This window comes from Phacochoerus africanus, chromosome 14, assembly GCF_016906955.1.
Source record: "Phacochoerus africanus isolate WHEZ1 chromosome 14, ROS_Pafr_v1, whole genome shotgun sequence".
Taxonomy (NCBI): domain Eukaryota; kingdom Metazoa; phylum Chordata; class Mammalia; order Artiodactyla; family Suidae; genus Phacochoerus; species Phacochoerus africanus.
Genome location: NC_062557.1, coordinates 4,292,071 through 4,319,647, shown reverse-complemented (window position 1 = coordinate 4,319,647; position 27,577 = coordinate 4,292,071). Strand labels below are relative to the sequence as shown.

At 60.5% G+C, this 27,577-nt stretch overlaps 2 protein-coding genes across 8 annotated transcripts in view; one reads left to right on the top strand and one right to left on the bottom strand.

Annotated features, from left to right (window-relative positions):
* SEPTIN9 (septin 9) overlaps positions 1–27,577 on the top strand; it is a 153,009-nt gene that overhangs the window by 41,469 nt on the left and 83,963 nt on the right. The window contains exon 1 of one of the 3 annotated variants that reach the window (XM_047757124.1): positions 18,264–18,388. The exons of the other annotated variants lie outside the window; for them this stretch is intronic. Within the exon in view, the coding sequence (XP_047613080.1) occupies positions 18,334–18,388 (55 nt within the window). The 5' untranslated portion in view covers positions 18,264–18,333. Of the gene's footprint in view, positions 1–18,263; positions 18,389–27,577 lie in introns of those variants that run through there. 3 annotated transcript variants of the gene reach the window in all.
* On the bottom strand, positions 15,461–19,940 carry LOC125114073 (basic salivary proline-rich protein 2-like). Of its 5 annotated transcripts, XM_047757135.1 has the most exons (4): positions 19,729–19,940; positions 17,392–19,143; positions 16,055–17,245; positions 15,461–15,916 (listed from the first exon to the last, which is right to left on the bottom strand). In XM_047757135.1, exons 2-3 carry the CDS (start codon positions 18,372–18,374, stop codon positions 17,239–17,241), a joined length of 990 nt encoding a protein of 329 aa, XP_047613091.1. In that variant the 5' UTR covers positions 18,375–19,143; positions 19,729–19,940; the 3' UTR covers positions 15,461–15,916; positions 16,055–17,238. The 5 variants fall into 5 exon arrangements, with proteins under 5 accessions (XP_047613091.1, XP_047613087.1, XP_047613088.1 ...); XM_047757131.1 differs by having other exon boundaries at positions 16,055–19,143; XM_047757132.1 differs by having other exon boundaries at positions 15,461–15,913; positions 16,055–19,143.

The window sequence follows — 27,577 nt, the reverse complement described above, 5'->3', positions numbered from 1 at the left end:
CTGTCGAGGTCCAGGCAGCCACACTGAGGCCCGACCTTTCTGGTCCTGGGCCCATCACCCGGTCCAGAGCCCCCCAAGCTGGCTGAGTGCGGGCGGCTCTTAAGTCACCTGGGAAACCTGCTAAAATGCAGGTTCCAGGCCTCCTCGGGGACCCCAGGGTCAGAGGAAAGGGCAGCCGGCTCCCGGGAGTGAGCTGGGTTGGGACACCAGGACGGAGGGAGGCCCCACAGTGGTGCTCGGGGAGCAGAGGGGCTGCCCTGGCTGGGGACACGGGAACACAGGGACTCACTGACCGGAGCTCAGGGTGAGCGGCTGCCTGACCTTGCCAATAGGACAATGTACTGGACGCAGACTTTGGCTGCAGTGGGGAGGGGACCCTGTGCCAACTAGGCCAGCCTTGCTCAGGCTCTGGATCAGCCCTGTGGCTGCCGTAACACGTAGCCATGACCCAGGGCTCCAAGAACAGGACTCCCAGTTGATTCCTTCTGGAGGCTCAGAGGGGAACACTTCGGCCTCCGCTTCTGCCACCACGTGGCCTTCTCCCCTGTGTGTCTCTGGGCCCAGGTCACCACCCCTTTCTCTCATAAAGGGACCAGGATTTAGGGGCCCGCTGTCACCCACGATATTCTCACATCTGCAAAGGCCTGATCCAAGTAAGGCCCCATGCTCACAGGTGCTGGGCCGTAGTTTCAGCATATCTCTGGGCAGCACAGCTCAACCTGTGACAAAGCCCCGTCTGCAGAGGGGCCTGTCCAGGGCTCAGTCCTGGAGGCGGATGTGGACGGACAGGTGAGGGGCCGGCCCCGCGAGAGGGCTTGAGGCGGGCCAGAGAGAGGCTGTGGCAGGGGGCTGGCGGTTGCCTGGACGGGAGCCCCACGGAGCAGAAGAGCTACGGTCACTGTCCACACATGGCTGAAGGTTGTCCTAGAAGGAGGAAGCTTCTTTTGGGTCCCTTCAGAACCCAAAACCGGAACCAGAGATGCGGACACTAACAGAAGGTGGAGTTTGACTCATTATGGAAAGAGGCAGTTTTCTCACAGTTTCACTTTCTGACAATGGAGCGAGCAGTTCTGTAAAGTAGTGAGTCCCCCGGCCTAGGAGTATTCAAGTAGAGGCTGTGTGGAAGTCGCTCAGGATGGCCGCAGAAGGGACCTCAGGTTCTGGCTAATGGCAGGTGTCTGTTACTTTATGAGAACTCAAATTTCAAAGTGTAATATTACTGGGACTATACCGAGGACAAGGGCCCTCCACCACCAGACTCCACGCACTCTGGTCTTCAGGAGGGGATCAGGCTGGGCTTGATCCTACCACCTTTCTCCTGTGTCCCTTCTCTTGGACCCTCTGTGTCGACCAAAAGCTCCCAAAAGCTCAAGTCACCTGGTTCCTATGGAAACAGAGCCCGGTCCAGATGTCATCATTCAGAACCGTGTCAGACGGGTTCCGGGTGAGCACGGGCAGGGAGTCACGTGTATGTGTGAAGACGTGCCCGTGCCTTCCACGTGTTGGTGCATACACGCACGCTTGCACTTGGGGGCTTGAGGCGGCTCTGATCAGAGAGGCAGCTCCCTCCCTGCAGAGACCCTCCGGCCCAATGGTCGCTAGAACGGGGCTCAGCATCAGCTGCTCCTCCTGGCTCAAATGGGTGGCTTCAGAAACACCTGCTATTCAAGTTCACGACATGTCACGCTCTCTTTTAAGCCCATAATACCAGGTGTCTTAGTTTACTTATGTAGCCAAGCTAGAGAAGTGGTTTTTGTCCCAGGCCCTGTCCTAAGTACGTTATAGATATTAACGCAGCATCATGATGACCCTGCGAAGGAGGTAGTGTGGTCCCCGTTTTGTAAGTGAGGCAGTTGAGGCATCAGGGGGGTGGGGGGACTTACCCAGGACCTTCCCCCGCCCCCCAAGTGCACTCACACCCTCATTCGGTGGTTGCTCTTTCTCCTCTGATTCGATGCAGGTCTCCTGCCGGCCGACCAGAGCCCTGGTCAGGGTCCAGGTCTCCCCTTGGCCCTGAGGGCCATTCTTGCAGCCTGGTCTCTCCAGCCTGGCCCAGCCTGGAGCCTTCTTTCCAGCTGCAGCGAGGGCTGAATAACTGCTGGTCAGGTTCAAACCCACACGTCCATCGTCACCCCCCCCCCGCCTGGGGGCGGCTGCAGGGGCCAAGGGCTCGCTTGCTTGGGGATCAGGCGCGGCAGCTGGCAGGGAAGGAAATGGCACTTGCGCCGATAGATAATTTCTCCTCCTGGGGAAGCTCCGGGAGAGGCAGCTGAGGGCCTGGCCAGCCTCCCGCCACTGTGATTTTCCTGCACCTTCCCACGACGGGCACGAGTAAATCACCACTTGACTATTTCCCACAGGGAGCGGGGGCAGCACAGGGCCTGGTGCCTGCTGGTCACACTTTTGTCCACAGGAATCCCTCTAGGTCTGTGACCCAGGCCAGTGCTGGGCACCTGCAGACATCATCTCGCTGAGACCAGGTGCGGCGGTCACAGGTACTGTTTTATGAGGAAAATGGAGGCTCAGAGACGTTGAGTAACCTGCCCAGAGTCCACCAGCTAATGTTTAGCCGAGCCAGGATGTCTCTTTATGTCTGTGGGGCGCCAGAAGCCCAGTGCTTCCGATCAGGTTCCGATCAGGTTCTGATCAGGAAAGGATTGAGGTGTTTCTCAGGAGCTCGGTTCCCCAGATGCTGCTTAAAGTGCTGAGTGAACGGGTCTCTGCTCCCCTGTGGACTCGCGTGGCTGAGCACCCATGGCTTCGGCCCAAATGCCTGTCTCCATCCTCTGGTCCAGTGTCCGCCTTTGGGGTGTGTGACCTTGAAAACAGTGACCCTCTCCATTGGGCCTTGGACAGCATCTGTGCGTGGCGTCAGGAGAACAGCTGGGGGATTACCAGCTCCCTGCTGCTGGCAGGCTGTGGGCCAGATTCCCGGGCATGGATGTGGGGGTGATTGTCAGCCACACGTGTGCGAAGGGCTTGTGCAAGCGTGCCCGCTCCTCGCAGCCTCCCCCAGCCCTGTGGGTGACTGTCAGATTCCGGTCTGGGACACTGGCTGGTGGAGGGTCTGGCCTTGGGTCCCAGCTGTGGTGTCTCTTCACTTGTGTCGCAGGGCTGTGTGCAAAGAGCCCAAACGTGGCTCGTGGGTCACGTGTCTGTTCTGCTCCTTCCACCTGGTGGGTGGAGACCGCATCCCATGCTTAGCGGCCTCCTGTCTGAAAGGCCTCCGTGAGGAGGGCGGTGGCGGGATCCGTGCAGGAGCCGTGGAGGCGTCCTCCCGTGTTGAGGTCCTGAGTCTCCGTCCTCAGAAGAAAACCAGCATCTGAATCTCGCCCGTGGCAGGGTGGGGTCCTCGATGCTGGGACGGTGTCCCAGGACCTAGAGACACTGCCATGGGCGAGGATGCCCATCCCGACACCAAGCGCAGGCTGCCCACCCTCCGGCGTCCCTTTGGGGGGAGCTGTGCTGCCTCTTAACTGTTTATTCCTCCGCGGTCCAGGTGCTAGTGAGCGCCCGCCACGGCCCCGTGGCTTCTCCTGAGCATCACCGGGACCCCGCATCACCTCCTGCAGGTGCTCAAAGCCATGGCCTCTACTGCCTGAAGCCTTTATAGGTCCATGAGGACGGGTGTGGGGGTTGGACAGGTTGAGCCCACGTCCCAGCAGCTCCACTAGTACCTGGTGGCCTGGGCAGGCCCCGTCTTCCCTGCACCGCTGTCTCCCGCCCCCCATGCAGAATCGGGGGGCTCCTGAGGTTAATAAATGTGGCGGGGGGGGGGCACACAGCTTTCAGGAAGACTCCTCCCCCTATTTTCCTTAGTTCTTATTCCACCTCCATCTTTTTCTCCCCCTCCTCCCAGTCCCCCTCCCCCAGCACCAGAGTTCATGTCCCCCGACCCCCGTGGTCCCCCCCCACCCAGTGGTCCCCTCCGATCTTTTCCTCTCCCTGGTTCTCTAAGTAGGGACTCGGGCACAGAGTGGGGCTCCGGCAACCAGAGGCCCTGGGGATCTGAGTGCGGTGCGTGCTGTGGGGGCGGGGCAGCCTCTGGAGACACACCCCCGGGGCGGGGCAGCCTCCGGAGACACACCCCCGGGGGCGGGGCCAGAGGCCCCTGCCCTCTGGAAGGAACAAGGAGGGAGAGGAAGGCCTTCTCTGGTGCTCTATTTGTGACTTAGCGTAGTTTGCGTGGCCACCAGAGCAAAGCGGAAGAAGCTGTTGGCCAGATGTCCACAGGCATCAGTTGGGTGGTCAGACCATCTGGGGGCACCTCTCTGGGCGGGCAGACCAGGCGCCGTGGAGAGGGGGCAGGTGACCTGCCCTCAGCTTCTGTCATCTGCCAAGCCCTGCTCCCAGACGGGCAGGAGGGAGAGCTGGCACCTGGGCCGACCCACGCCACCTGTACGGTCCTCCAGGCCCACGTGGGGAGAGGACGGGCAGGGGGAAGGAGCAGGCGGCTTTGAACTTTAAGACACGCATGCTCAGCAAGCACCGTTCTTGCAGTGTCAAGGAGGAAGTGACGCTGCATCTGCACGAGCCCATAGGAGGCGTGCTCTGTTTTGGGGTCTGCTCCTGCTCCAGCTGCTACGTGGCTCCCTGTTACCTCTCTCCTCCCTGCACGTATTGTGAAAATTGTCACATGGGCAGCCAAGTCTGAAGCATTTTAGCGTGCTCACCCATGTCCCCATCACTTAGAGTCCACTGTTAACTTGGAATTATGCTCCATGGATCACCTCTCTGTCCACCTGTCTGTCCTTCCACCCGTCCATCCAGACGCCTTTTATCGTGGGGGTGCTTCCAAGTGACTTGTGATCGTCCTGATTATGTACAGAATCACTGCCACGTATTCCAGTCTCCCTTCCCAAATTTCTCACGGATGACCCAGTCCTATGCACCCAGGGCGCCGTCCGCAGCAAGGGCGCTGCCGGAGGAGAGGGGGCCTGGGCTCCGAACGTGGCTCTGTCATGAGCATCTGTGTGACCCTCAGCAAACCATTTTGCCTCTCCAGGTCCGGTTTTCACGCGCCTCAAACAAGGGCTTAAACCGTATGTTATAGATAATAAGAACTGCCATATACCAAGCTCTGGACCCTTCCCACTCACTGTTGCTCATCCTTTCCATCTGGGTGGTGGTGTTCTGAACATAGACCCTGGGAGCTCAGAAAAGGTGAAATAACTTGTTCTCGATCTCCTGCCCGGCGAATGGCCGCCGTATGGTCTGACTGGAGCCCAGGCCTCAGCACTGCCCGAAGCGCTGGGCACCTGCTCTGTTCCTGACGTGGCTGGTTCCTTGGCTCCTCCTTTGCTGCTCTGTTCTGTCCAGCGCGCATCCAACTGTGTCCGTGATTCTCAAGATTTCTTCCAGCATGGAACTCCCCTGGGGCCGTCCCAGCCTTCTCTGGGCACATATTTGTTTGGGGTTCATCTGCTTTATGTTTGTTAGTGGTTGTCCTCTATTGAGTTCAGGTCTTTGTGTTCCAGTTTCAAATACCAAAACAAGTAAACAAAACAAACCTTGGGTGAACGAGACGGTTCCTTTTGCTTTAGCCACGCTTATTCTGTCAGACTCGGCCAGGGGCTCAGTGCGCCAAGCTAAGAGCCCTGCCCTGCCCGCAAGGAGCTCCCAGGCTGGTGGGATGATGGGCACACATCGTATCAGTTAGAGTTCTGTCTGGCTGCATAACAAAGACTAACCCAGCAGAGGCTTTAGCAGGAGGAGTTCCTTTCTCTTCCACTGCCTAGTCCAAGTGTAAACAGTCAGAGGGGCCAGGGCAGCAGGGACCCAATTTGTTCCTCTTTTGTTGCCCTGTCATCCTCAACATGCAGCCTCCACCTCATGAAACAGTTTGGTCGCTCCAGCCCCTGCCATCATGTCTGCACTCCAGCCGGGGGGAGGGAAGGGCAGGAGTGCCCTAACATTAGACACTTCCACTCCCCTCCCACGGCCAGAACCAGTAGCAGGAGTGGCTGGGAAATGTATTCTTTAGCTGGGTAGCCATGCACCCAACTGAGACTTTTGTTACTGTAAAAGAAAGGCAGGTCAGGAAGTTCCCTGGTGGTCTAGTGGTTAGGAGTCAGTGCTTTCATCACTGTGGCCTGGGTTAAATCTCTCTGGGAACTGAGATTCCCGCATTCAGCTGCTGTACCCCATGGGCAAAAAAAAAAAAATGGGAGCAATTAGGGTCTGTGCCACACACACCAGCAGTAGCTCCCTTTGTATGCACAGGGTATTGGTATTTGCGCCAAGCTGGAGTGGCAAGAGAAAAGCCTTTGAGTCGGGAAGGGCAAATGGTTGACACACGTGTCCATCTCCCGTCCTGAGGCTGGGCAGACATCACCAGTCAATTATCATCACTGCCTTTCTCCCTGAGCGCTGAGGCAGCCCCTGAAACCTGCTCCTCATCCCACGTCATGATGGTGGGCAATTGATTGGGTTGGCCTGCTGGTTGATCCCTCTTTGCTATTGCTGTTCTGTGCCGTAAAAGGCTTCCTAGATGTGTCGTTCCCCCAAGACGAAAGAATAAGCTGGAGTTCCCATCGTGGCTCAGTGGTAACAAACTTGACTAGGATCCATGAAGATGCGGGCTCGATCCCTGGCCTTGCTCAGGGGGTTAAGGATCTGGCATTGCCATGAGTTGTGGCGTAGGTTACAGATGTGGCTCGGATCCTGGGTTGCTGTGCCTGTGGTATAGGCCGGCAGCTACAACTCCGATTCAACCCCTAGCCTGGAAACCTCCATATGCCACGGGTGCGGGTGCAGTCCTAAAAAAAAAAAAAAAAATAGAAAAGAAAGGGATAAAAAGAATAAGCCATAGTGATCTGAGAGTTTCATGTCTCTTGCCAACTCTGCGTTCAGTGATGTCATGTTGGGAGCTTGAACTTGGCCGTGGGGAGAACTGCCATCACAGCAGTTGGCACATGATAGAAATCCTGCTTTCCCGTCCCCCAGACTCTGTTGTTAAAGATTTACCACTTACACTGTTTCTGCCTTGTCCTTCGTCCTTTCCTCACAAAGGGCTTGCTCGAAGTTTTGGTGCTGGCTTCTGTTTTCATAGGGGTTCCTACTGAACAGAACGCACGCACCCCCCTTGCTTTGTCTCGGGGTCACGGCTCTGAACATCAGTCTCTGCCGAGAAGCAAAGCCGTAGTGAAGAACGGGGGCAGAGTCAGGAGACCTGCAGGTTTAACGAGGGCTCTTGGTCGTGTTCGGGACGCCCGGAGCTTCGCGGGCGGATGGGGTGAGGGGCGGGGCTAGGGCAGTCCCATGGCTCTGCAGAAAGGGGGCCTGTGTTCTGAGACTTGAGGTCGCCAACTGCGCAGTGCTGGATCCACGTTCTAGGTTGTTCGTAACTGAGTGGTCAAACCTCTCGACTGCTGGCTTGCACACCCTGCTGGCCCAGGAAGCCACGTGCACCCACCATGTGTAAGCTCAGTGCGTTTCTTTCTCTCCAGGGGCAGGGGGTGGGCCCACACCTGTCCTGATGCGTAGACATCTGGTGATTCACTGGCCTGGCATGTCCCCGTTTGAAACTTCCTTGAAAGGGATGCCCCAGGTACCAAAGCCTCCTCTTGGATTTGAGCGCAGGTCTGGGCTGAGTTTGTGTGGCGGCTTCAGCTAAGCAGGCGGTTTCCCTGCACTGCCGCCCTGGCCTTCGGGCCGGGCAGCTCCAGATGTGCTCACCTGGGCTGAGAGGATGGCCCTGGGGCCAGGTCTGTGGCCACGTGGATGGAAGGAGCCACAGAGACCCAGACGCCATGGTCCCTGTGACCAGAGGAGACGTGCCCCCATCTGGAATGTCCCCACCCTGTTCCTGAAGGTGAGGCATTTCTCTTGCTGGAGAACAGTTGTGCTGAGAGGGGGGCCCATCCGGCTGGCAGGGGGGCCCAGGAGGGGTGATGCTCACGGCTTCCTTCCCCCTCGGGCCGGGCCTCGTCCCCCTTCCCGCAGCAGGAGAATACTGTTCCCTCTGCCGGGTTCATTCTCTGCTCCGCGAAGCCTGCCTCCTGCTCCCCGCTGCCTGGCCTGGGTTAGAGGCTGCCCTGGCCACTGGGAAAACCCGTCGTAGGGCCCAGAAGGGAGTCCCCCCACCCAGGGGTGCCAGGGAGGTACCTGCAGAAGGATTGAGAATAAGCCAGGCCAAGGAGAGCGAGAAGGGCCTGCCAGGCAGAGGGAACAGAGTGGGTCAGGCACGGACGTGTGCCACCACGCTGGACCAGGAACCGGGAGAAGCTGGGCATGAGCAGAGGGCGGAGGGCGACAGGTCACCTTTGCATTTCAGAAAGGCTTCAGCTTGGGGGGAGCCCGCTCAGAGCCTCCCTCCCCAGAGCCTGGGCGGAGTGGGTGCGAGAACCTGAGTGTTTAGTATTCGTGAAAAGCAAATGCCACCCCCCCCAACCTGCATCTTGAGGCTTCTAGGGGCGGGAGGGCGGTGACTGGCCCTGGGCGGCTGTAGGGGGGCTTTTGCCCCTGATCTCTTTGGCCTCTTTCCGCATTAGGTCACCCTCTCAGCTCCCTGCCGGCAGGGGTCTGCCGGAGACTCTGTCCCCAGATGGGTAGAGCCATCGCCGACCAGGTTCGCAGGAATCAGGGGACACAGAGGGCCTTCCCCTTGCGTCAGGGGCTCCCAGGATAGATGGTCCCAGGGCTGCCGGGTGGCCTGGTGCTCTGGGTTGGGCTGGGCTGTCCTGTCACACAGCCCTGCCAGAGCTGCCAACGCCCTAGCAAGGGCTCTGCTGGGCCCAGTCTGCCGGGTCAGTGACTCAGGCTTGGTGGGGGGGAGCGGGAAGCGGGTGAGTTCATAGCAAACCCATTACGTCCCCGAGGTGACTTCACACGAGGGACAAATGGTCCATTGAGGCTGATCTGGCGGCCGGCCCCAGCAGCGCTCCGGGTGGGAGATTTCATTAATCAGGAAAGCAATACCAGCTTGTGGGAGGGCCCTGCCCCGCCCGCACTCGCACCCGCTCTTCCTGCCTCCCACGCGGGGCCTTCTGTTCCCCAGGCTGCTGGCCAGACCGTGAGGCTGCGTCTCAGGTACAGCCACCCTCTCCCATGGGGGTCACCGCGGGCCAAGGGTCGCATCCAGCGGCTCGAAACATCCTCTCAAATTCACGGTGGACTGGGAATGGGGTAGGAGAAAAATCCAGCTCACAGGGTGCCCCTCCAACAAAACTTGGCTACAGAGAGGGCGGACACCCCCAATTCCAGGCTCCCAGAAAGAGCTGCCAATAAAAACATAATCCATGGCCTGCATCGCTTTTTCCCTTTTCTATCCTGGAGAAGAGTAAGGGGATAGTCCGTAGGCCAAAGCTACAGTCCTGCGGACTTAACTTATCCCCCCCCACCCCATCTCTCTAAACAGCCCACCCTGGCTAAAGACGGAGCGGCAGCATTGATAGGTGCTGAGCTCCCCGCCGCTGGAGGTGTGCAAGGGTAGGGAGGATGGGCATTTGGGGGACGGGCTTTGGAGGGGATTCCGGCAGGGTCTGTGGTCGCACAATAAGCCTTGGAGACCCTTCTGAGAGGGGGCAGAAGATGGGGGGAAGGGAGCCTGCACCCCTGCCCTTCCTGTGCTGACCGGCTGCCACTCCTGCCAGCGGGCAGGGCCAGTGTCAGGGCATGTGGCTGCAGCCCAAGGGGCCGGCTGGCAGCTCCCTGGGGACAACGTCGCCTGGTCACTGCGGTGACTTTAAAAATAAGCGTGGCCACAGAGGCCCTGTCGCCCCTTCTCCCCTGCTTGCATCCCGCTCCGATCCCGTTGTTCTCCCTGTTCTCGCTGACGTGGAACTAGGGCAGGCTGGTGACTCAGCCTTGTCCCCACACTGCAGCAGTGGCAGACTGCTTCCTGACTCTGAGCCCTCAGAGCAGGGCGCCTGCTTGAGAAAAGTGGCGAGGCCAGGGCAGCGAGGGCCCCCAGGGACAGCCCATCCCCCGGGGATGGGGCCTGACCAAGTCTCCTGGCAGCTCTGGGGTGAGGACTCTGCAGGCTGGCACAGTCACGCGCTGCTGCCAGGCTGGGTGGGTAGCAGGCCAGCCACTCCCCTGAGGCCCCTTGTGAGACTTTGCGGGGTGATCGCACCCCATCTCCGTACCTCCAGTCTCAATGGGCTGCCTGGAAGTTGGGGGCTTTAGCCCTTTCCAAAGCTCTGTCCTGGGGGCCTCGGGGTAGGACAGAAGGGCTGTGGGACCGCGTAAGAGGGAATAATTAGGAATAAAACGTGAGTCATCAAAAGAAGAGGCTTCCTCCTCCCCCATCAAATCTGGGTGATAACTCATCCAGCCAGCGTCCCAGACGGCTGAGTGTGCCCATGACAAGGCGCTGTGTGTGAATAAACAGATGAGACGCAGCCAGGGTTCAGCTGGCGAGCAGGCGTCTTGCAGGGTCACAGTTCCCACGTGGCCTGGTCCTTCTGCCCTCTGTGTTAGCAGCCCCCCCGACACACACACACCGCCAGGGTCCCCTAGGGCTTAATATCACTGCAGTAGAATTTGCAGTGACTCTGAAAGATGGAGGGGGGCAGGGGCAGGCAGTCCCAGGCCACGTGGTCAGAGCGCCACAGGGGAACTCCAAGCTGATTCAGCCCTGAGCGTCTGTCAACTGGAGTAGGGGGGGCTGGAGGCGCCCTGGGGGCGGGCAGGCCTGTTTGCCCGGGGCCAGAGGACCAGAAGCTCCCTTCAGTGGCTCGAAAGCAGGACTCAGAAGAGTAAGACTTTGTTGAAAAAGTCTGCTGCCTCTGAGATGAGGGCCAGGTGCCCGTGGTCTGAGGCTGCAGTGATGGTTCTGAGCAAAGGAAGCTGGAGCGATACCCGGGACGTCTGGGGAGCGGGTTCATGGCATTCCCCTCTGAAGTGAAACCTCACCGTGGCATTTAAGCAGCCAGGCAGGTGGCGGGAGGGGGTTCGGCAGCCCACGCACGGCTTAAAGGGCAGCGCTGCCCACAGACTGGCTTCGTGGGAAGATTGATATCGGGCTGTTGCAGAGTCTCAGGGGGCAGAGGCGCGGCTGCCGCTGTCACAGGGTGGTCCAGGGAGCCCGGGTCCTGGAGGCCTGGCCCAGTGCACACGGCGCCCTGCCTGTCGTCCTGAAGGTCCCGTGCTGACATGGGCGTGGCCGGCGGTAGTGCCCTCTGGGTCCTGTCCCCTGTCGGGTGTCCCCGTGGCCTTGCCATCCTGCCAAGGAAACCGAACTTGTCCTTCACAGACGTCCCAGGGTCGTGGGGGAGTCTCGGGGAGTCTCTGTCGTGTGCCTGGAAGCAACTGGGGGACCCTGGGGTGGCTGCTCTGGTATTTAAACGGGAAGGACAGACAGGGAGCCAGCAGGAGGGAGACCTGGGGAGGCTGTCCAGGCAGAGAGGACAGCTGACGCGGGGTCTGGCCTCGGGAGGCAGCGTGGAGACGAGGAGCAGGCGGGGGCTGAGTGGACAGATGAGGCCGTGAAAGTGGGTGGAGGCCGGGATGCCCGGGCCCCTGGCAACCAGGCTGTGGGAGGCCACATGGTCTAATCTCAGTCTTAAAGCCCCACCGTGGGCGTTCCCGTCGTGGTGCAGCAGAAACGAATCTTGACTAGCATCCATGAGGACGAAGGTTTGATCCCTGGCCTCGCTCAGTGGGTTAAGGAGCCGGCGTTGCCGTGAGCTGTGGTGTAGGTCACAGACACGGCTTGGATCCTGTGTTACTGTGGCTGTGGTGTAGGCCAGTGGCTATAGCTCCGATTTGACCCCTAGCCTGGGACCCTCCATATGCTGCGGGTGCAGCCCTAAAAAGCCAAAAAAAAAAAAAAAACAGCTTCACTGTGAGTTCTGGGTGGAGGGAAGTAAGAGCAGGACAAGAAAGCCAGGTGGGAGGCTTTGCAGGAAGGCAGACAGGATGGCAGTACTGCGTGTTGAATTTTGAGGCATTTTGTGAGCTGGTTGTTAAACACAGCCCCCCCCCCTTTTTTGTCTTTTGTCTCTTTAGGGCCGCACCCACGGCATATCGAGGTTCCCAGGCTAGGGGTCAAATCAGAGCCATAGCTGCTGGCCTACACCACAGCCACAGCAACGCCAGATCCTTAACCTACTGAGCAAGGCCAGGGATTGAACCTGAAACCACATGGTTCCTAGTCGGATTCATTTCTGCCGCGCCACGACAGGAACTCCCAACACAGCCATCATTATCATTGTGATTATATATTAGATGTATATAAAATACAGAGTTCCCGTTGTGGCGCAGTGGTTAACGAATCTGACTAGGAACCATGAGGTTGTGGGTTCGATCCCTGGCCTTGATCAGTGGGTTAACAATCCGGCATTGCCCTGAGCTGTGGTGTAGGTCGCAGACGCGGCTCGGACCCCGCGTTGCTGTGGCTCTGGCGTAGGCTGGCCGCTACAGCTCTGACTAGACCCCTAGCCTGGGAACTCCATATGCCGCGGGAGCGGCCCTAGAAAAGGTTAAAAAAAAAAGACAAAATGTATAAAGTATACACCATAAACATATGATTTCCATATGTAAAATATATGATTTCCACTTTATACAATGTATGTTTCATGAAACATATACAACTGGGAGTTCTCTTGTGGTACAATGGTTAAGGATCTGAAGTTGTCACTGGAGCGGCTGGGGTTGCTGCTATGGTTCAGGTTCAGTTCTCGGCCTGGGAACTTCCATGTGCCATAGGTGTGGCCAAAATATGTGTGTGTGTGTGTGTGTGTATGTGTATATATGCATATGTATATAACAAAAATAAATCATATATTCACTGTTATTTCAAACCTATGAAATTATCATACGATCCAGCAATTCTGCTTCTGAGTATATACCCAAGAGAATTAAAAGCAGAACTCAAAGAAGTAAGTACACCCATGTTCACAGCAGTGTCATTCATAGCAACCAAAAGGTAGAAGCATCTCGTGTCCATCGATGGCGGAAGGGATAAACAAAATTCTGTATATGTGTGCGACGGAATATTACTCAGCCTGTAAAAAGAAGGCAGTTCTGACACCTGCTGAAATATATGTACCTTGAATACCAAACCCGGAAGGCATTCTCCTAAATGAAAGAAGCCAGATACAAAAGGACCAATATTCATCCGATTCAGGGGGACCGCAAGGAGCGTGGTAGTTGTCAGGCCCTGGAGTGGGGAGGAGGAGAAATGAGGCGTTACTGTTTACTGAGAAGAGAGCTTCAGTTGGGGATGATGAAGAAAGTCCTGAAAAGGGATGGCAGTGATGGTTTTGCACAACAAGGGCAAATATGCTTAGTGCCACTGGACTGTACACGTCAGGACGGCTGAAACCGTAAATGTTATGTGTATTTTACCGCAACAGAAATGCACGGCTCTATTAGAAACAAAAGGAAATTCTAAAATTAAATCATTGCTGTATATAGTATGGCTTAAACTACGAGTGATCAAGAATGAAGGTGATGAGAAATACACGGCGCTCACCACTTCCTGCGTCTCCACTGCATTTAACTATCACTTCGTGCCCTTCACCTCTGCTGCATCCGTGGGGTAGAGACGCTGTGTAATCGCAGCTGCTGCAAATCTCTCCCCAGCTCCGCGTTCCATGGTGTCTCATTGGTAGCCCCCAAAACTGGTCACGGTGGGAGTATTTACGCCACAGACATCGGCAAATGCTACATATCCGGTGTTGCTTTTGCAGGTGGTTAAACATTAGCACGTACCCCTGGCAGAGGGGGCATGGGCTAGCGTGGGGGCACTGAAGGAGGTGACAGGTGGACTGGTCTGCAGATATTTTTGAGGTCGTCACTTCCTGACAGCTTGGATGGCAGCGGAGGAGGGGTGGGCTCAGGGGTGATGCCTTGACGTTTGGCTTGAGCGGCTGGGTAGATGGTGGCACCATTCAGCCAGGGGAGCTTGGGGCTGTGGGTGGTCCGGCAGCTGATGGACCTGCGGGCCTCAGGCTCAGGGTGGCCCCACTGCGTGCTGACCATAGGGCTCCCGCCCTGGAGGAGCCCGACAGTCCGCTCTCCAGGGTGTCCTGTCCAAAGGCCCAGTTTTGCTGGGCAGAGAGCCACCATCCTCCCTGTGGTCCCCACGCCCCACCTGGAGCGCGGGGTCAGGGGTGGTGACGGGCGAGCCAAACGGCTGTTTCCGCGTGTCCGTTTCCTCCTCCCGCCCTTCCCACGCTTTGCAGGGGTCTCCCAGGCTGGGCCTGTGGGCTTTCTCTCCAGGTCTGGTCCTTCCGTTTCCAGAAAGGGCCTGAGCTGGACCTCCCATTACGCCTTTCTCACCCAGCCCTGGCCTCCGGCGTTTCTCGGTAGAACTTTCCCAGTGCTCCCCAGGCCCCCACTTCCCTCCAGACCGCCACTGCCGGACCGCCACTGCCGGACCGCGTCCAGTACCGACGACAGGTTTTGTGGCTTATGAGACAGCTTTGGGGGAGACAGCTTTGGCCTCAAGGAATGACTCAGATGGGAATTCAGGGTCTCCAGGAGCGTCCTGGGGCCGCTGAAACAAAGACCCACAAGCTGGGGGGCTGAAGATGAGAGATAATTATCCTCTCGTGGTTGGAGGCCTGCATGTCAAGGTGTCAGCCGAGCAAGCCCCTCCGAAGGCTCAGGGGAAGGACGCTGCTTTGCCTCTTCCAGCTTCTGGAGCCCCCAGTGTGACTCACTTTGTGGCTGCATCGTACCAGTCACTGCCTCTGGCTTCCTGTGGCCCTTTTCTCGGCAACTCCGTCGTCTCCTTTTTGGTCTCTGATAAAAACGCTTGTCATTGGGCCCCTCTAACCAGAGTGATCTCGTCTCCAGCTCCTTCCTTAGGAGTTCCCGTTGTGGCGCAGTGGTTAACGAACCTGACCAACTAGTATCCATGAAGATGCAGGTTCGATCCCTGGCCTCGCTCAGTGGGCTAAGGATCGGGTGTTGCTGTGAGCTGTGGCGTAGGTCGCAGACATGGCTCGGATCCCGCGTTGCTGTGGCTGTGGCTGTGGCTGGTGTAGGCCTGCGGCTGTAGCTCCGATTTGACCCCTAGCCTGGGAACCTCCATATGCCACAGGTACGGCCTTAAAAAGACTGAAAAAAAAAAAAAAAGATTCTTACCTAAGTACACCTGCAAAGATTCTTAGACCAAGTCAGCTCACATTCTGAGGTTTGAAATGGACATATCTGTTGTCGGGGGGTGGTACTGTTCAGCCCGCTCCATATCCCATGGTGACCTTGTGACATGCTTAGGTGGCCTCCTGAGCACACCTTCCCCTTGGGCCAGGCCCATAAAGGGGGGTCTTGCCCTCCCCTGTGGCCTTGGGAAAGGGCACCTTCCATCGCAGAATGTGGAGGTCTCTCGAAGTTCTTTTTATTTTATTTATTTATTTTTTTGGCTTTTTAGGGCCCCACTTGCAACATATGGAGGTTCCCAGGCTAGGGGTCCAATCGGAGCTACCGCTGCCAGCCTACACCACAGCCACAGCAACGCCAGATCTGAGCCGCATCTACCACTTGCCTTGCAGCTCACGGCAACGCCAGATCGTTAACCCACTCAGCGAGGCCAGGGATTGAACCTGCAACCTCATGGTTCCTAGTGGGATTCGTTTCCCCTGCGCCATGATGGGAACTCCTCGAAGTTCTTTTTTTTCTTGCCAAATGGAAGCTCATTTTCTCCTCTCCACTGCTGCTGCTCATTTTATCTGCCTAGTGCCCCTACCAGGATTATTCGTCCAGACCCCGGCCCTGGCTGCTCAGGCTTGGGAGCAGGGGTCAGAGGGCCGTTCCCACCCTGGAGGGATCAGGCCTTATTAAAGTCCTGGAGCCCCAATTTGGGCACAGTCATCAGAAGTGATCAAAGGATGACGGATGATTAAAGGGCTGGGGATGGATGATTTAAGCGGAGAAAGAGAAGGCCAAGGAGCAGCTGGATTGTCTTCGCGTTTGGCGAGGGTAATTAGTACTTGCAGGGTGGTGCCCAGCTGTTTCCCATCTCCTCCGAGGACAGAAAAAAAGAGGGAATAAATGATGTCCAATTAGAGCCATTGGTTAGATACGAGGGTGAACTTCCTGGCTGGGAGTGTGGCCAAGTGCGGGGCTGGGTTTCCTGAGGGAATGAGGGGAATCGCCTTACCTGGAGGCGTCTAGGCCTGGCAACGGTGGCCCCAGTGGTTAAGTGCAGGGGGCAGAGGCAGGTGGATGGGCAGGATGGGCTCTGGAGCACAGGCGTGCCAACATGGGGCACTTCTGGCCTCGGAGGTCTGCTCCCTCCCGCCATTGTCCTGCGGGTTCCCATAGGGGACCAACTGGGCAAGGCGTGCCCCCTGGCGGGGCTGCTGTGGAGATAAGCATACGTGTTTAGCCCCACTGTGGGTGGAAATGGATAAGGCACACTGAGCTGACCCCGTGCTAATCTGGTAGAAGCGGGAGCCGGCTCTCTGGGAGAACAATCGCCCGGGTGTGTCTACACACACCAGGTGCTTTTTATATAAACACTGGAGAATAATGCTGTGGCCCAGACCGGCTACCGCCCCGTCCCTGCCACCCAGCATCGTCCCACGGGGTTGTGGCCTTAGGCTGTTTCTTAGGGGCCGTGGGCCACCAAACTCCCAAATACAGGCCGGACAGGTGGCCCAGGTGCCGGTTTTCACTTTTCAGGCTGATGCGAAAGTCGTCAGGGCGCTATTCAGGACAGCGGCGACTCCATGTCGGAAACCCCGGCTCCCAGGGTGTGTGCGCATCTGAAATGTCTGTGGTTTTGCAGTTCCATGTCCACAAACTCACTTGGTTGAAAATAGTTCAAAACATCCAAAGCATGAGGGAGGGAGCGACTGCTTTTCTTAAAAAGGAAGGACTCGATTTCATTAACTTGAAAAAAAAGCTCCCCAAACCGAGAGCCTTCTCCGGAGGAAGGCCAGGAATAACCAGGATGGGAGTCAGGGAGTCCTCCGTGCATTTGGGATCTTCCCGAACTAGGGGTGTGGGGGCTGGCAGGGGAGTGGCAGCCGAGACCCAGGATGAGCTCTCGGGACACTCAGGGCACCACACTGCAGAGTTGCCCACTGGCCCAGGGGCTCAGGGAGTTTTGCCTGCTAGGAATTCTCACCCAGGCCCTGACTTCTGGCCTAAGGTAAGGGAGGGGGGCAGGCAGCCTGTCTCAGCCAGGAGGAGTGGAAGAGACACCCCCCCCCCCCTGCCACGTTGGTGTCAGACCTGAAGGGCCCTTCCCTGCTGCTGCCTCTCAAGTTCCAGCCCGCTGGTCCTTTGGTCCTCAGCCCCTGGGACCTGTTGGCCTTGGAGGTGGCAGGGCTTGATTGATCAAGGTCTGTGGAATGGATGGAGAAGAGTAGAAATGACCTACCCTGGAGGTCAAGGCCAGGCTTGCGGTGGGGCCAGATGGGGCGCAGCCTCACCAGTGTTGACCCTTTGCTCCCTGGTCCCCAAATCCTTCCTGCAGATACTCTGAAATACCTGCTCCTTACTGGGCAGAACCCGAAGACTTTGCTCTGCCTGGAAGAAGGCCCTGGTTGTGGAGCTTGGGGGTGGCACGTGGTCCTGGCTGTTGTGACAAGGGTGCTGTGTCCTTGCCCCCAGGTCCTGGGTGGCCCCGGCGCTTTTTGGGACACACACCCCAGAGGGTGCAGCAGCGACCTCGGGGGCGGTGGGTTGGGGTAGGGAGTAGCTGGAGGGGTGCCCCTCTCCCCGCCCTGGGTCACGTGACTCTTGCGTTCGCCCCTCGTTGCTTGGCTCTTGGCCAACCGGCTGGGATCCTGCCGGTCGCCTGCCTGAGCGCTTAACCCTTGGAGGCGCTGAGCGCGGGAAGCAGGCGGCCAACTTTGTTTGGCTGCGTAAATAAAACCTCCCGCAGAAGGAACCCTGAGCCCCAGGGAAGGGGAGGAATCGCTTCCCCGCTCGGCGCCGCCCCCGCTCCGCCGCCGGGCCTCCACATCCGCCCACATCTGGCCGCAGCGGGGCGTCCCGGGGGGAGGGAGCCGGGGCCGGGTCCGTCGCCGTCCCCTGGGCGCAGGCCAGGCGGGGGGTGGGGGGGGGTTCGGGTCGGGCGCCCAGGACTCGGCCTGTCCCCGCGGCGGCCTTTCGGGCCCCAGCCCCCCGGGCTCGGTCTTGACAGGCGGGCGGAGCAGCCAGTGCGAGACCGGGAGGCCGGACCGCGGGTGCGGGAACCTGATCCGCCCGGGAGGCGGGGGCGGGGCGGGGCGCGGGGAGCGGGGAGCGCCGGCGCCCGCCCGCCTCCCCCATTCATTCAGCCGAGCCCGGGGGCCGAGGGGCTCCGGCGGCCAGCTCTGCACGGTGGGAGCGCGGGCGCGGCCCCCCCCAGCCAGCGCGCAGGGCCCGGGCCGGCCGGGGCGCTTCCTTGCCGCAGCCCTCCACGCATCGTGCGTCCCGCGAGCCACCATGTCCGACCCCGCGGTCAACGCGCAGCTGGACGGCATCATTTCGGACTTCGAAGGTGGGTGCGGGCCGGCCACCGCGCCGCGGGCGTGCTCGGGGGCCCCTCGGGGCGGGCCCGGCGCGGAAACCGGGCGCGGACGGGAAGGCGGGACTTCGATGGGCGCCCGCGTCCCCTCCTTGGAGGACCCCGTTCGGGGAACCGAGGGGACCGCGCGCCCTCGCCGGCGCCTGTGCTCGCCCTGCGCGCCGCGGCAGAGTTTCCTTCCTTTTATTGTTGTTTGTGTTTGCCCAGCGAGGACAGCCTCGTCGAGGGCGCGAGGGGCTTCCTCCGCCGGCCTGGGCGCTCAGTTTCCCTTTCGGCTGGCCGCTCAGTCCTCTCGCTCCCGCGCTGCCCGCCGGCCGCCGGGGCCCCAGCCCTGCGGGTTGGGGGCGTTGGTTACCTGCGGGACAGCCCCCTCCCCGCGCCAGTTTCGGGGCCGGGGCCGGGGCCGAGCCGCGCTTGGGTTGCGGAGGGACTCTAGGGGACACGGGCCAGGCCACGGCAGTCTGGAGGGGGGTGGCCCGTCGCCCCCATCCGGGCCTGGGGACGGCCTCATTTCCTCCCCGAGACCCGCTGTGGGGGAAGGAGGGGCCTGTGCGCGGGTGGGGAGCACTTTCTGGTCTCCTCCCTGCTTTGGGGTTTACAAAGTGCGGGAGACTTGGGGGGCTTCTCCCTCCGAGGCGGCGGGGCGTCCCAGTCCTGGGCTTGTGTGCTGGCCCGTCCGTGTGTGCCCGTGACTGCCGCCTGCCTGTGGCTCTGCCCCTGTGTCCTTCCTCCTCGGGAGAGTAAATAAAGTGAAGTGGTGGGATGGGAAACTCACACAATAGTCTCCAGCACTTTGGGGCCAGATTCTGAGGGGCGGGTCTGCCTCTGCTGGGATCTGGAGCCCCCGCCCCTCGGAGGGGCTCCCAGGCAGCCTTGGGCAGAGGCCTCTGGTGGGCCCGGCCTGGGGGAGTTACCCGCCATCCAGGGGCCAGGCCTAGCTGGGAGGTCCCCTTCTCCCTGAGCGCAGGGTCAGGACTGAGATCTGGGGGTCCGGAGCTCAGCCGTGCCCGTGGCCCACGTGGGTTCAGCCCCATCCGTGCGGGGCACTTCTGGGCCCCGGAGCCTGGCTGGACCCCAAGCAGCGCCCCAGCAGCTATAATTCTGGGCTGGGCGGGGACTGCCTGGAGCGGAGGGGTGGGGAGACAGGAGGGGTGGGGAGACAGGAGGGGTGGGGAGACAGGAGGGGGTGGGGTCCAGTGGCCCGCTGGCCCTGAGCAAGGGATGGGTCCTGCCGTGGGAGCACTTTCCCGACTCTGACCCTGAGCACTGAACAAGGGGGGGTCCTGGGTCTGCAGAGCTGAGTAGGCTTGTACCTCGCCATCCGGTCCTCTTGGGGCGCCTGCTCACACCGGCATCTCCCTGCCTTCCCTTCTGCTTCGCCCTCTGCCTGCCCCAGCAGCCGTCCCGCAGCTGCTGTTCCAGGACCTTCCTCTGGGGCCTTTCGTCTCCTAAGTGTCCGAGTGGGAGAGTCAGCCGAGGTGGAGACGGCTGCCCCCTTCAGGTCCTACACCGGGCGTGCTTTTCTCCCGCAGCCTGTAAGGGTTGGGGCGCCTGCAACCCTGACCTGAAAGCGTCGCACCGCCCCTGGGATTCCTGGGGATGCGGTGGGAGCCCTGAGGCAGGATGGGGAGGGGGAGATTTGGGGGTTCTGTGGTCTTCAAGCTGTCACGGTTCGTGCCACCTAGGTTGTTAGTGCCTCTGCCTCGCGGTCCCCGCTGTGCCCCCTCTGGAGACGCCCGCCGGCGGCCTCTGCGGCTGCTTCCCTGGCGGCTTCTCCACCTTCTCGTTAAGCAGAGACAATGATCTCATTGAGACGGTCCTGATGCAACAGTTGGCAGCCCTGCGCCTTCGGGGCAGCTCTCTCCCTCTTGGGGAGCGGGGCCTGGACCCCCTGGCTGCCAGTGTGCGTCATTCTCCCCGTTGTGTGCCCTGAAGAGTTGTGGTGCTCTGAAGGCAGGGGAGTTAGAGCCCCCGGATACATGCGTGTGTGTGTGTGTGTGTGTGTGCGCACGTGCGTGTGGCTCATTCATGTGTGCACACGTGTGTGTGTGTGTGTGTGTGGCTCATTTGTGTGTGCGTGTGTGTGCATGCCTGGCTTGGGGACCAGAAAGGCGGCCTCCCTGAGAGCCCCAGGAACTTGGAGTGGACCTGGCTGTTGGGACGGACAGCCTCGCACAGACACACATGGGAAGGAACCATTGAGCAGGGGAGGGTGTCTGACCCAGCGCCGCCGTGGGTGACACAGGCTGGCAGAGCCAGGGCAAAGAAAGGTCGCTGTGGAGGAGGCGGACTCTGATTGCAGGTGGGGGGGAGGCGCATTCAGCCCAGGGGAAGCCAGCAGAAGTGGGGGAGGCCGGAACAATCTGGCCCCTTCGGGGCGGGGGCATAAGGAGGGGCCTGCTCGCGACAGTCCCACCAGGTGTGCCGCCCTCCGGGAGCCCAGACCCGCCTGGGGAGGCAGCCGGAGTGGTGGAGCTTGGAGCGTTGCTCTGTTTCCGTGGGGCCGATGCAGGGCTGCCCACTTGGTGTCCCGGTTTCTACCAGGTAGGATCAGCTCCTTGGTGGCTGCTGCTCCCCATGGTTCCCGAGGCTCGAAGGACAGAGGCCCCAGGGGCCACCACCAAAGCCGGGCGTTGCTGGGGGTGACCGCCAGCCTGAGCAGACTGGGATCCTGATGGGGTGTTTCCTGGAGGTGTGGTTGGTTCAAGGGCAGCGGCTGGGCCAGAGCCACCCGCCCTGAAGGGCAGAGCAGCTCTGCCCCCGGTGTCTGGGTGTGGGTGTGAGGAGCAGTGCCCCGAGTTAAAATTTGCTGATGCCCCATATCCTGGGCACATCTGCGCCCTCCCCTGGGGGATGCCCTTCTCCTGCATCCTATTATTCCTGCCTGTCCAGGTCCCTGCCCCACCCCGGAGCCTGGGGGCAGATCTTTCTGCTCCTGGGGATTCAGCTTGTCTGCTCTTTTGGATGGGCCTGTGGATTCAGGTCTCCCCACCACCACCACCCCGGCACTGAGAGGGGGCAGTGTCCTCCGAGGACGCCAGCCTCCCACACCGGCCCTCGCCCTCCCTCGTCGAGGGCTCTCTGGCCTCTCTGGAGACCCCGTGTCGCAGCAAGGAGCATCTTTTGTCCTTTGCTGATGTGGCTTTTCTAGGTTGTTTCCCACTTTGCCCATGCGCAGACAGGCCTCAGGTGGCCTCAGTGCCCGTCACCCCCGCATGATGGGCGACTCCTTGCCTATCCAGCTCCCGGGCCTTGGAGGCTCAGGGGCAGCCGGACAGCGTGTTCCCTAGTCAGCGCAGGCCAAATCTGTTATCACAGCTGCTATTACAACGCGGGTCTTTGTGGAACAAAAGCCCTTCCAAGTGCCAGCTGTTGGCCTACTTTCCCCAGCAGCATTCGCTGTACCCAGATTTGCATGCGCCGAGAGAATCCTAAGAGTCCTTGAGTTTGTTGAAACACAATCTGGTGCAGGACCCAGGAGCTCTGGCCCCAGAGCCGTGCCCTCCCAGCCCCCGAGGAGGCGTCTGCCCTTCTGAACCCTCTGCCGTGCTCTTAAGGGACCCTCCCAGCTGGGGCCTGGAGGCCAAGCAGGCTCTGAGCCCAGAGCATGGCAGCGGGCAGAGGGCAGGGAAAGTGTCCCCTGGGGAGATGGGATCGCACAGGTGCACCTGTTTGTCTGGGAGCCCAGACACCTCCGGGACAAGGGCTCCCTGGGTGGCCGGGTCCAGGCGTCCTCCCAGGATGACAGGGCCTGTAGCCTGGTGATGGGAGTGGATCTGCCCTTAATTAATGCCAGCGGGCCTCGAGAGGGGCGAATCTGCTTCTCAGCAAGACCCAAGGCCTCTTGTGAATTCAGCCTCCCCGCAGTGCCCACCTTTGTGGCAGGAGGCAGGGGCCACGGTGGCGCTGAGGTCACTCAGCTGGAGGGGAGGAGCTGGGCTTGCTGACCGCAGCCCTGCGTTGGCCTGGCAGACATGCACGTGCCGGGTGGCAGGTGGCAGAAGCGTCTCTGTAATTGGCTGAGCGGAGGGTTGGATGGGGCCAGCGAGGCGGGGTGAACGTGGAAGACATGAACTTCAGACAGGCGTGAAAGAGACTCGGGAGCAGAGTTTGCATCCTGAGGGAGAGGGCATTTGGGGAAAGTGACGCTGCACAGCCCAGCCCGCAGTGCACCGCTTAGGAGGGCAGGCTCATTCTGCTGCCTGACAGATGGGTGGCAGATGGTGTCTTGGCCCCTGTGCCTCAGTTCCCCCCGTTGAGTGGGGCTATAAACCTCTCTGTCCGGGAGTTCCTGTTGTGACTCAGCGAGTTACAAACCTGACTGGTATCCACGAGGACGCGGGTTCGATCCCTGGCCTCGCTCAGTGGGTCAAGGATCCGGCGTTGCCGTGAGCTGTGTTTTAGGTCACAGATGCGGCTGGGATCCCTCATTGCTGTGGCTGTGGTGTAGGCCAGCAGCTGAGCTCTGATTCGACCCCTAACCTGGGAACTCGTATATACTGGGGGTGGGGCCCTAAAAAGCAAAAAATAAATAAATAAACTGCTCTGTCCGTGGCTTGTTCTCGGGATGTGGCTGACAGCACTGAGCCCGCTCCTGATCCGGGAGTGTGGTGGCTGCTGCTGGAGCCCGAGGTGGGGGTGGCTGTGGACACCCGAATGCAGGAGTCTGGGTGATGGAGGGGAAGGGATTCAGAGGCCACAGGAAGGTCTCTGGTCTTCGTGGGGGATGAGGGAGCCTGGCCTGCATGGCCAGCACGGCGGATTCACAGCCTGCCGGGGGGTATCTCTGAATCCAGCAGATACTGGGCTTCTGGCCAGCATGGGAGCCCTGGCCTGGACCTGGAGATGTCACACCGTGTCACCCTCAGAGCTTGGAGGCTTGGGTTGGGAGGCCACAGGGTCCCTTCACCAGGGAGGTCACCTCAGTCTTCTCTGCGTCCCCCACCATGGAGTGCCCCGGGTGGGTGGCCCCGGGCCCGTCCTGCAGACGGCGACACAGTTGTATGCCAGGCGACCTGACTCTGGAGACAGTGGGGTCATGGTTCTGCTGGATGCCAGCCTTCCTGAAAGGGAGCCCGGCCCGGGAGCTGGTGTCAGGGACGGGGCGTGCTGACTGGGCACCCTCCTCCGCTGGCAGCCCTGTGCAGCTCCTGATGGTGTCGCAGGTCAGAAGCTGGGAGGACAGTCCCATCTGGGGCCGGGGGCCGAGCCAGGGCTCCTGAGGACAGAGAGCCGTGTGCCTTGAGCTCGCTCTGTTAGCTCTGCGCCCCTGTGCTGCTGGGGGTGCGGTCTGGGGCCCCTGTGCCTGGAGGAAGGAACAGCTGGAACGCGGGGCCCAGCATGTGGCAGGTACCTGCTCAGGCCACGTTTGTGGCCCAGGCTGTCTGGCTGGTGGAAGCAATGGCCTGGCAGCCTGTTCCTGACGGGGCCTTGCCAAGGCAAGTACTGACGTGCAGCTGGCATGCTGGCCCTGTGGGGGCCACAGCCACGGGCTTCTCAGCCTGGTGACTGTGGCCTTGACATACCCCTTGGGGTGCTGCAGCCCTCGTCCTGGTCCTGGTGCTGGCGGAGCAGAATGGGGCCTCTTCTGTCCTCCTCTTTGAATGTCCAGAGGTGGGGGGGGGGGCAGTCATATTCGGAGCCCCCCCCCACCATGCCCAGTTCAGCTCAGCCGTCGCTGTTGTTGCATACCCCCCACCCCCAGTTTAGCAGCCCAGTGCCCCTCACTCATGTGCTGGGCGGCTGGTTGCTGCTCAGAAGAGGCTCCCTGGGGCACAGCCAGGAGCACAGGGCCAGCAGCAGGGACCTGGGGGCCAGGCTCAAAGGAACCCCGGTGGCCCCCAAACCAGGAGTCCCACCTTCCTGCCAGGCCAGACCAGAGCGACCATGGGTGCAGGCTCTAAACCCTGGCAGACCTGGTGCTGTGTGTAGAATGGTGGCTGGGGCGCGGGGTGAGGGGAGCTGAGCAAGCAGGGGCTTTGGGGGGAGATTTATTAGCAGTCCAGGCCCCCCGGGGATGGGATTGAAGGAACCCCTTTGCCTTCTCTTGACAAAGCCACTGAGGAAAAATGGCCAAACACTGGCCATCTTTCCCAGGTCTTCTTGGTTTTTCCCAAATTTGGAGGCTAAGTTGCTTATGAGACCGAATGGGCCAGAATTCTCTGGAACATGGTCCCAGAAGGCTGAGGATTTGTAATCTCTCGGGCCAAACAGACCCAGCGGTTGACCCCTAGACACCCCCGGCGCCTGGGGCATTTCTGGGCTCGGGTTGTTTAATTTGGTCTGGACAGAGCCCTGAGGCTCCGTTTAGCCTGGACCAGGAGACAGTCTAGAAACTTCAAGTTTGTTGTCATTTTAAAAAGTGCTGCCAATGCCCAGAAATGCAGGCGGAGGGACAGGAGGATGGCTTTGATTTCAGCAGAGAATCTGCACAGCAAGTCCCCCTCCCCACCCCCGGACAGCGTGGGCCGCAAGGAGGGAGGGGACCCTGGGACTGAGGCTCCAACCCGCTCTCTTTCTTGTATCTGCTGTTTCCCTCCCAGACCCCCGGCCCGCTTTTCCATGTTCCTGAGTCTCCAACAGCCCCTCCTGGAGGCGGAGCCCCCCAGGCTCCAGCCTTTTTGGTCCCCTGGTCTCTGGGCAGCTGGGGAAGCCCATGTCTGCAGCTGCTGCGAAATCCAGAAAATCAGGAAACCTGGCCCTGAACACGTTCGCGTGTCCTCTCCACACGCGGCTTAAAGCTCTGGGTCCCTGTCCCCAACGTGGGGGCTGTCCCCAAGGCTGGGAGCCTCAGCCTTCAAGCACTTGGAATCCCCTCCTGGGAGGGCCAGGTGGGATGGGGAGGGGAGGCAGGAGAGGTGACAGCCCCCACCTCCGTCCATTCCACTCCCCCAGCCGCACCCTCCGAGGGACTGGCGGGCTGGGGATCGGTGGTGGTTCCATGGGTACAGACAGAGGGTGGGGGTACCCCCAGGGCCTCCGGTGGGTCTTGCGGGGAATGGGCTGGAGGGAGGCGCTGGATTTGTCCTGCAGCCCGGTCTCAGTGGGACGGACCTGGGAATTCCTGGGGCCGGTTCTCCCTCTTGTTCGGGGAGTTGGAACTCTGAGCTCTTTGCAGCCAGTGTCAGGTCTCTTTCCATGATTCTGTCTGGCTTTCTCCGCCCCAGACCCACAGCCCGCCCTGCCCTTGAAGGATGGGCCTCAGACTGTCCCCTGGGGTGGGGCCCTGTGGGGGCTCCAGCTGAGGGTCCCCCCGGGAACGGGGAGGGGGCCACTGGAACACACATGGCCCCCTCTCTGCCTGTAGGAGATGAACTGATGGAACAGTCTCATCTTTCTTTTTGGCGGGAAGAGCACATCCCTGGCAGGGTGGGCCTAGATTCAGGCCACTTCGCCGTCTCCCCTCCTGCAGCCTCGCCCCCTCCTGTGTTCTGGTCCTGACCGTCCCGTTGGCGGCCAGCTGCCTGCTGACTCTCCGTACTTCCCAGGCTGGGTCTCATCCTGTACCCCGGCCGGCCCTCCCTGGGTGCAGGAAGCTGGTCCAGAGCAGGGCTCTCTGGCCTCCGTTCCACACGGGGGGCGGGTGTTATGTACAGTCAAAGCTCCACACGGGGCCCGGAGGGGCAGCCTTCCCTTCCTTACACGTCAGGGGAGCAGCGCTCTGCAAAGTAGCCGGCTTTGGAGTCTCCCCTTCGGCTCAGTGCTAGAACCCGCTGTCTCTGGGGCCAGAGGAGGATGGCTAGGGTGGGAGAGGCAGTCACCTCCTACGTTTGTTTATTCAACAGCTGTCCGTGGGCGCCAGCTAAGCCCTAGTGCGTTCTGTGTTCTGGGGGGGTCCAGCCATGAGCCCAGGAGAGGGGGAGGTTCGGGAAGGCTTCCTGGAGGAAGAGGCACCTGGCTAGGAGTTTCCAGGCGGGGTCTCCCGGCAGATGGTGCTGGCTGGCTCCTGTTGTGATTTCTGCCGACGTGGAGTTGTGTGGAAGACACTGCGATGCCCACACCTGGCGTAGGTGCCCTGGGCCCCGACGGGGAAGGTGGTGGGAGGGCGCTGTGCCTGTGAGCATAGGTGGGGGCGAGAAGAGGCTCCTGGCTCCACCTTTCCGCCTGGTAGGAGAGCTGGGGGGGACTGGGGTGGTGACTAATCCAGGGGCGAGGGACACGTGGTGTGTCCCCGCTGTGGGGTGGGGGCGGCAGGTCGGAGTGGCGAGCTTTGCCTTCTTCAGAGAGGGCTGCTCTGCTTTTCTGCTCAGCTGTAAAAGGAACGCTTGGCAGCCCCGGGGCATCTTGCAGGAGAAGGGGGAGGTGGGGTTGGGTCCCCTCCATCCCTGTTGCCGCCCCCACCCCAAGTCCTGGGGCGGCTGGGGGAGGGGTGGGGACCCTGGAAAGGGAGGGCATCTTCCCCCTCCCTGGCTGCAGGCCCCCCCTCCCCCGTGAGGCGAGGCTGGGGGCCGGTGGGCGTGTGTGCTCTCAAATATTTACATCTCTCCTAATATTTAAATGATGGAGCCGGGGTCCTGAGCACAGCTGCCTTGGAGCCAACTGCTGGGCTCCAGCCTCCCTCCCGGATTTTTTGTCTCCGACCCAGGCTCCGACCTTCCAGCTGCCCCCCGTCGCTCACAGACGCTTCCTCTGACTCTGCGGGTCTTATTCCCCATCCGCACCCCTTACTGAGCACCTAGTACGCGCCGCGCCCCAGGCACACAGACTCCCGTACACGGTCTCTCGGCTGTCCTGGAGCCCGGCGAGGTGGACAGGTTCCGCAGGGCACGGCTGGCCCGAGGTGGACCCAGTGTTCCTGACCCTGCGCCTGCACCCGTCTGTCCCTCCCTACCGCTGACACCTGCCTGGTGCCCCCTCACAGGGCCGACCCTGCCTGGCTGGGATGGAAATAGTCTGCCTGGCAGGTGAGCGGGAGCAGCGGGGTCCAGGGCCTGGGGTCTGGCAGGGGCCGCCTCTGCTCCCATTCCAGTCTCACTGCTCTCTTGCTGGGTGCCCATGTTTGGGACATGGCACTCCGCGGGCCCGCCTTGCAGGGCGTGTCCAGGCTCAGCACAGTGGGGTGCAGTGCCAGCGTGTAGTGGGCGTATGGATTTCAGAGTCTGGCTTTTGGGGGGTCGGGCGGGGTTTGGAGGCAGAGCGGTGTGATGCTTTAGCGTGCTGCCT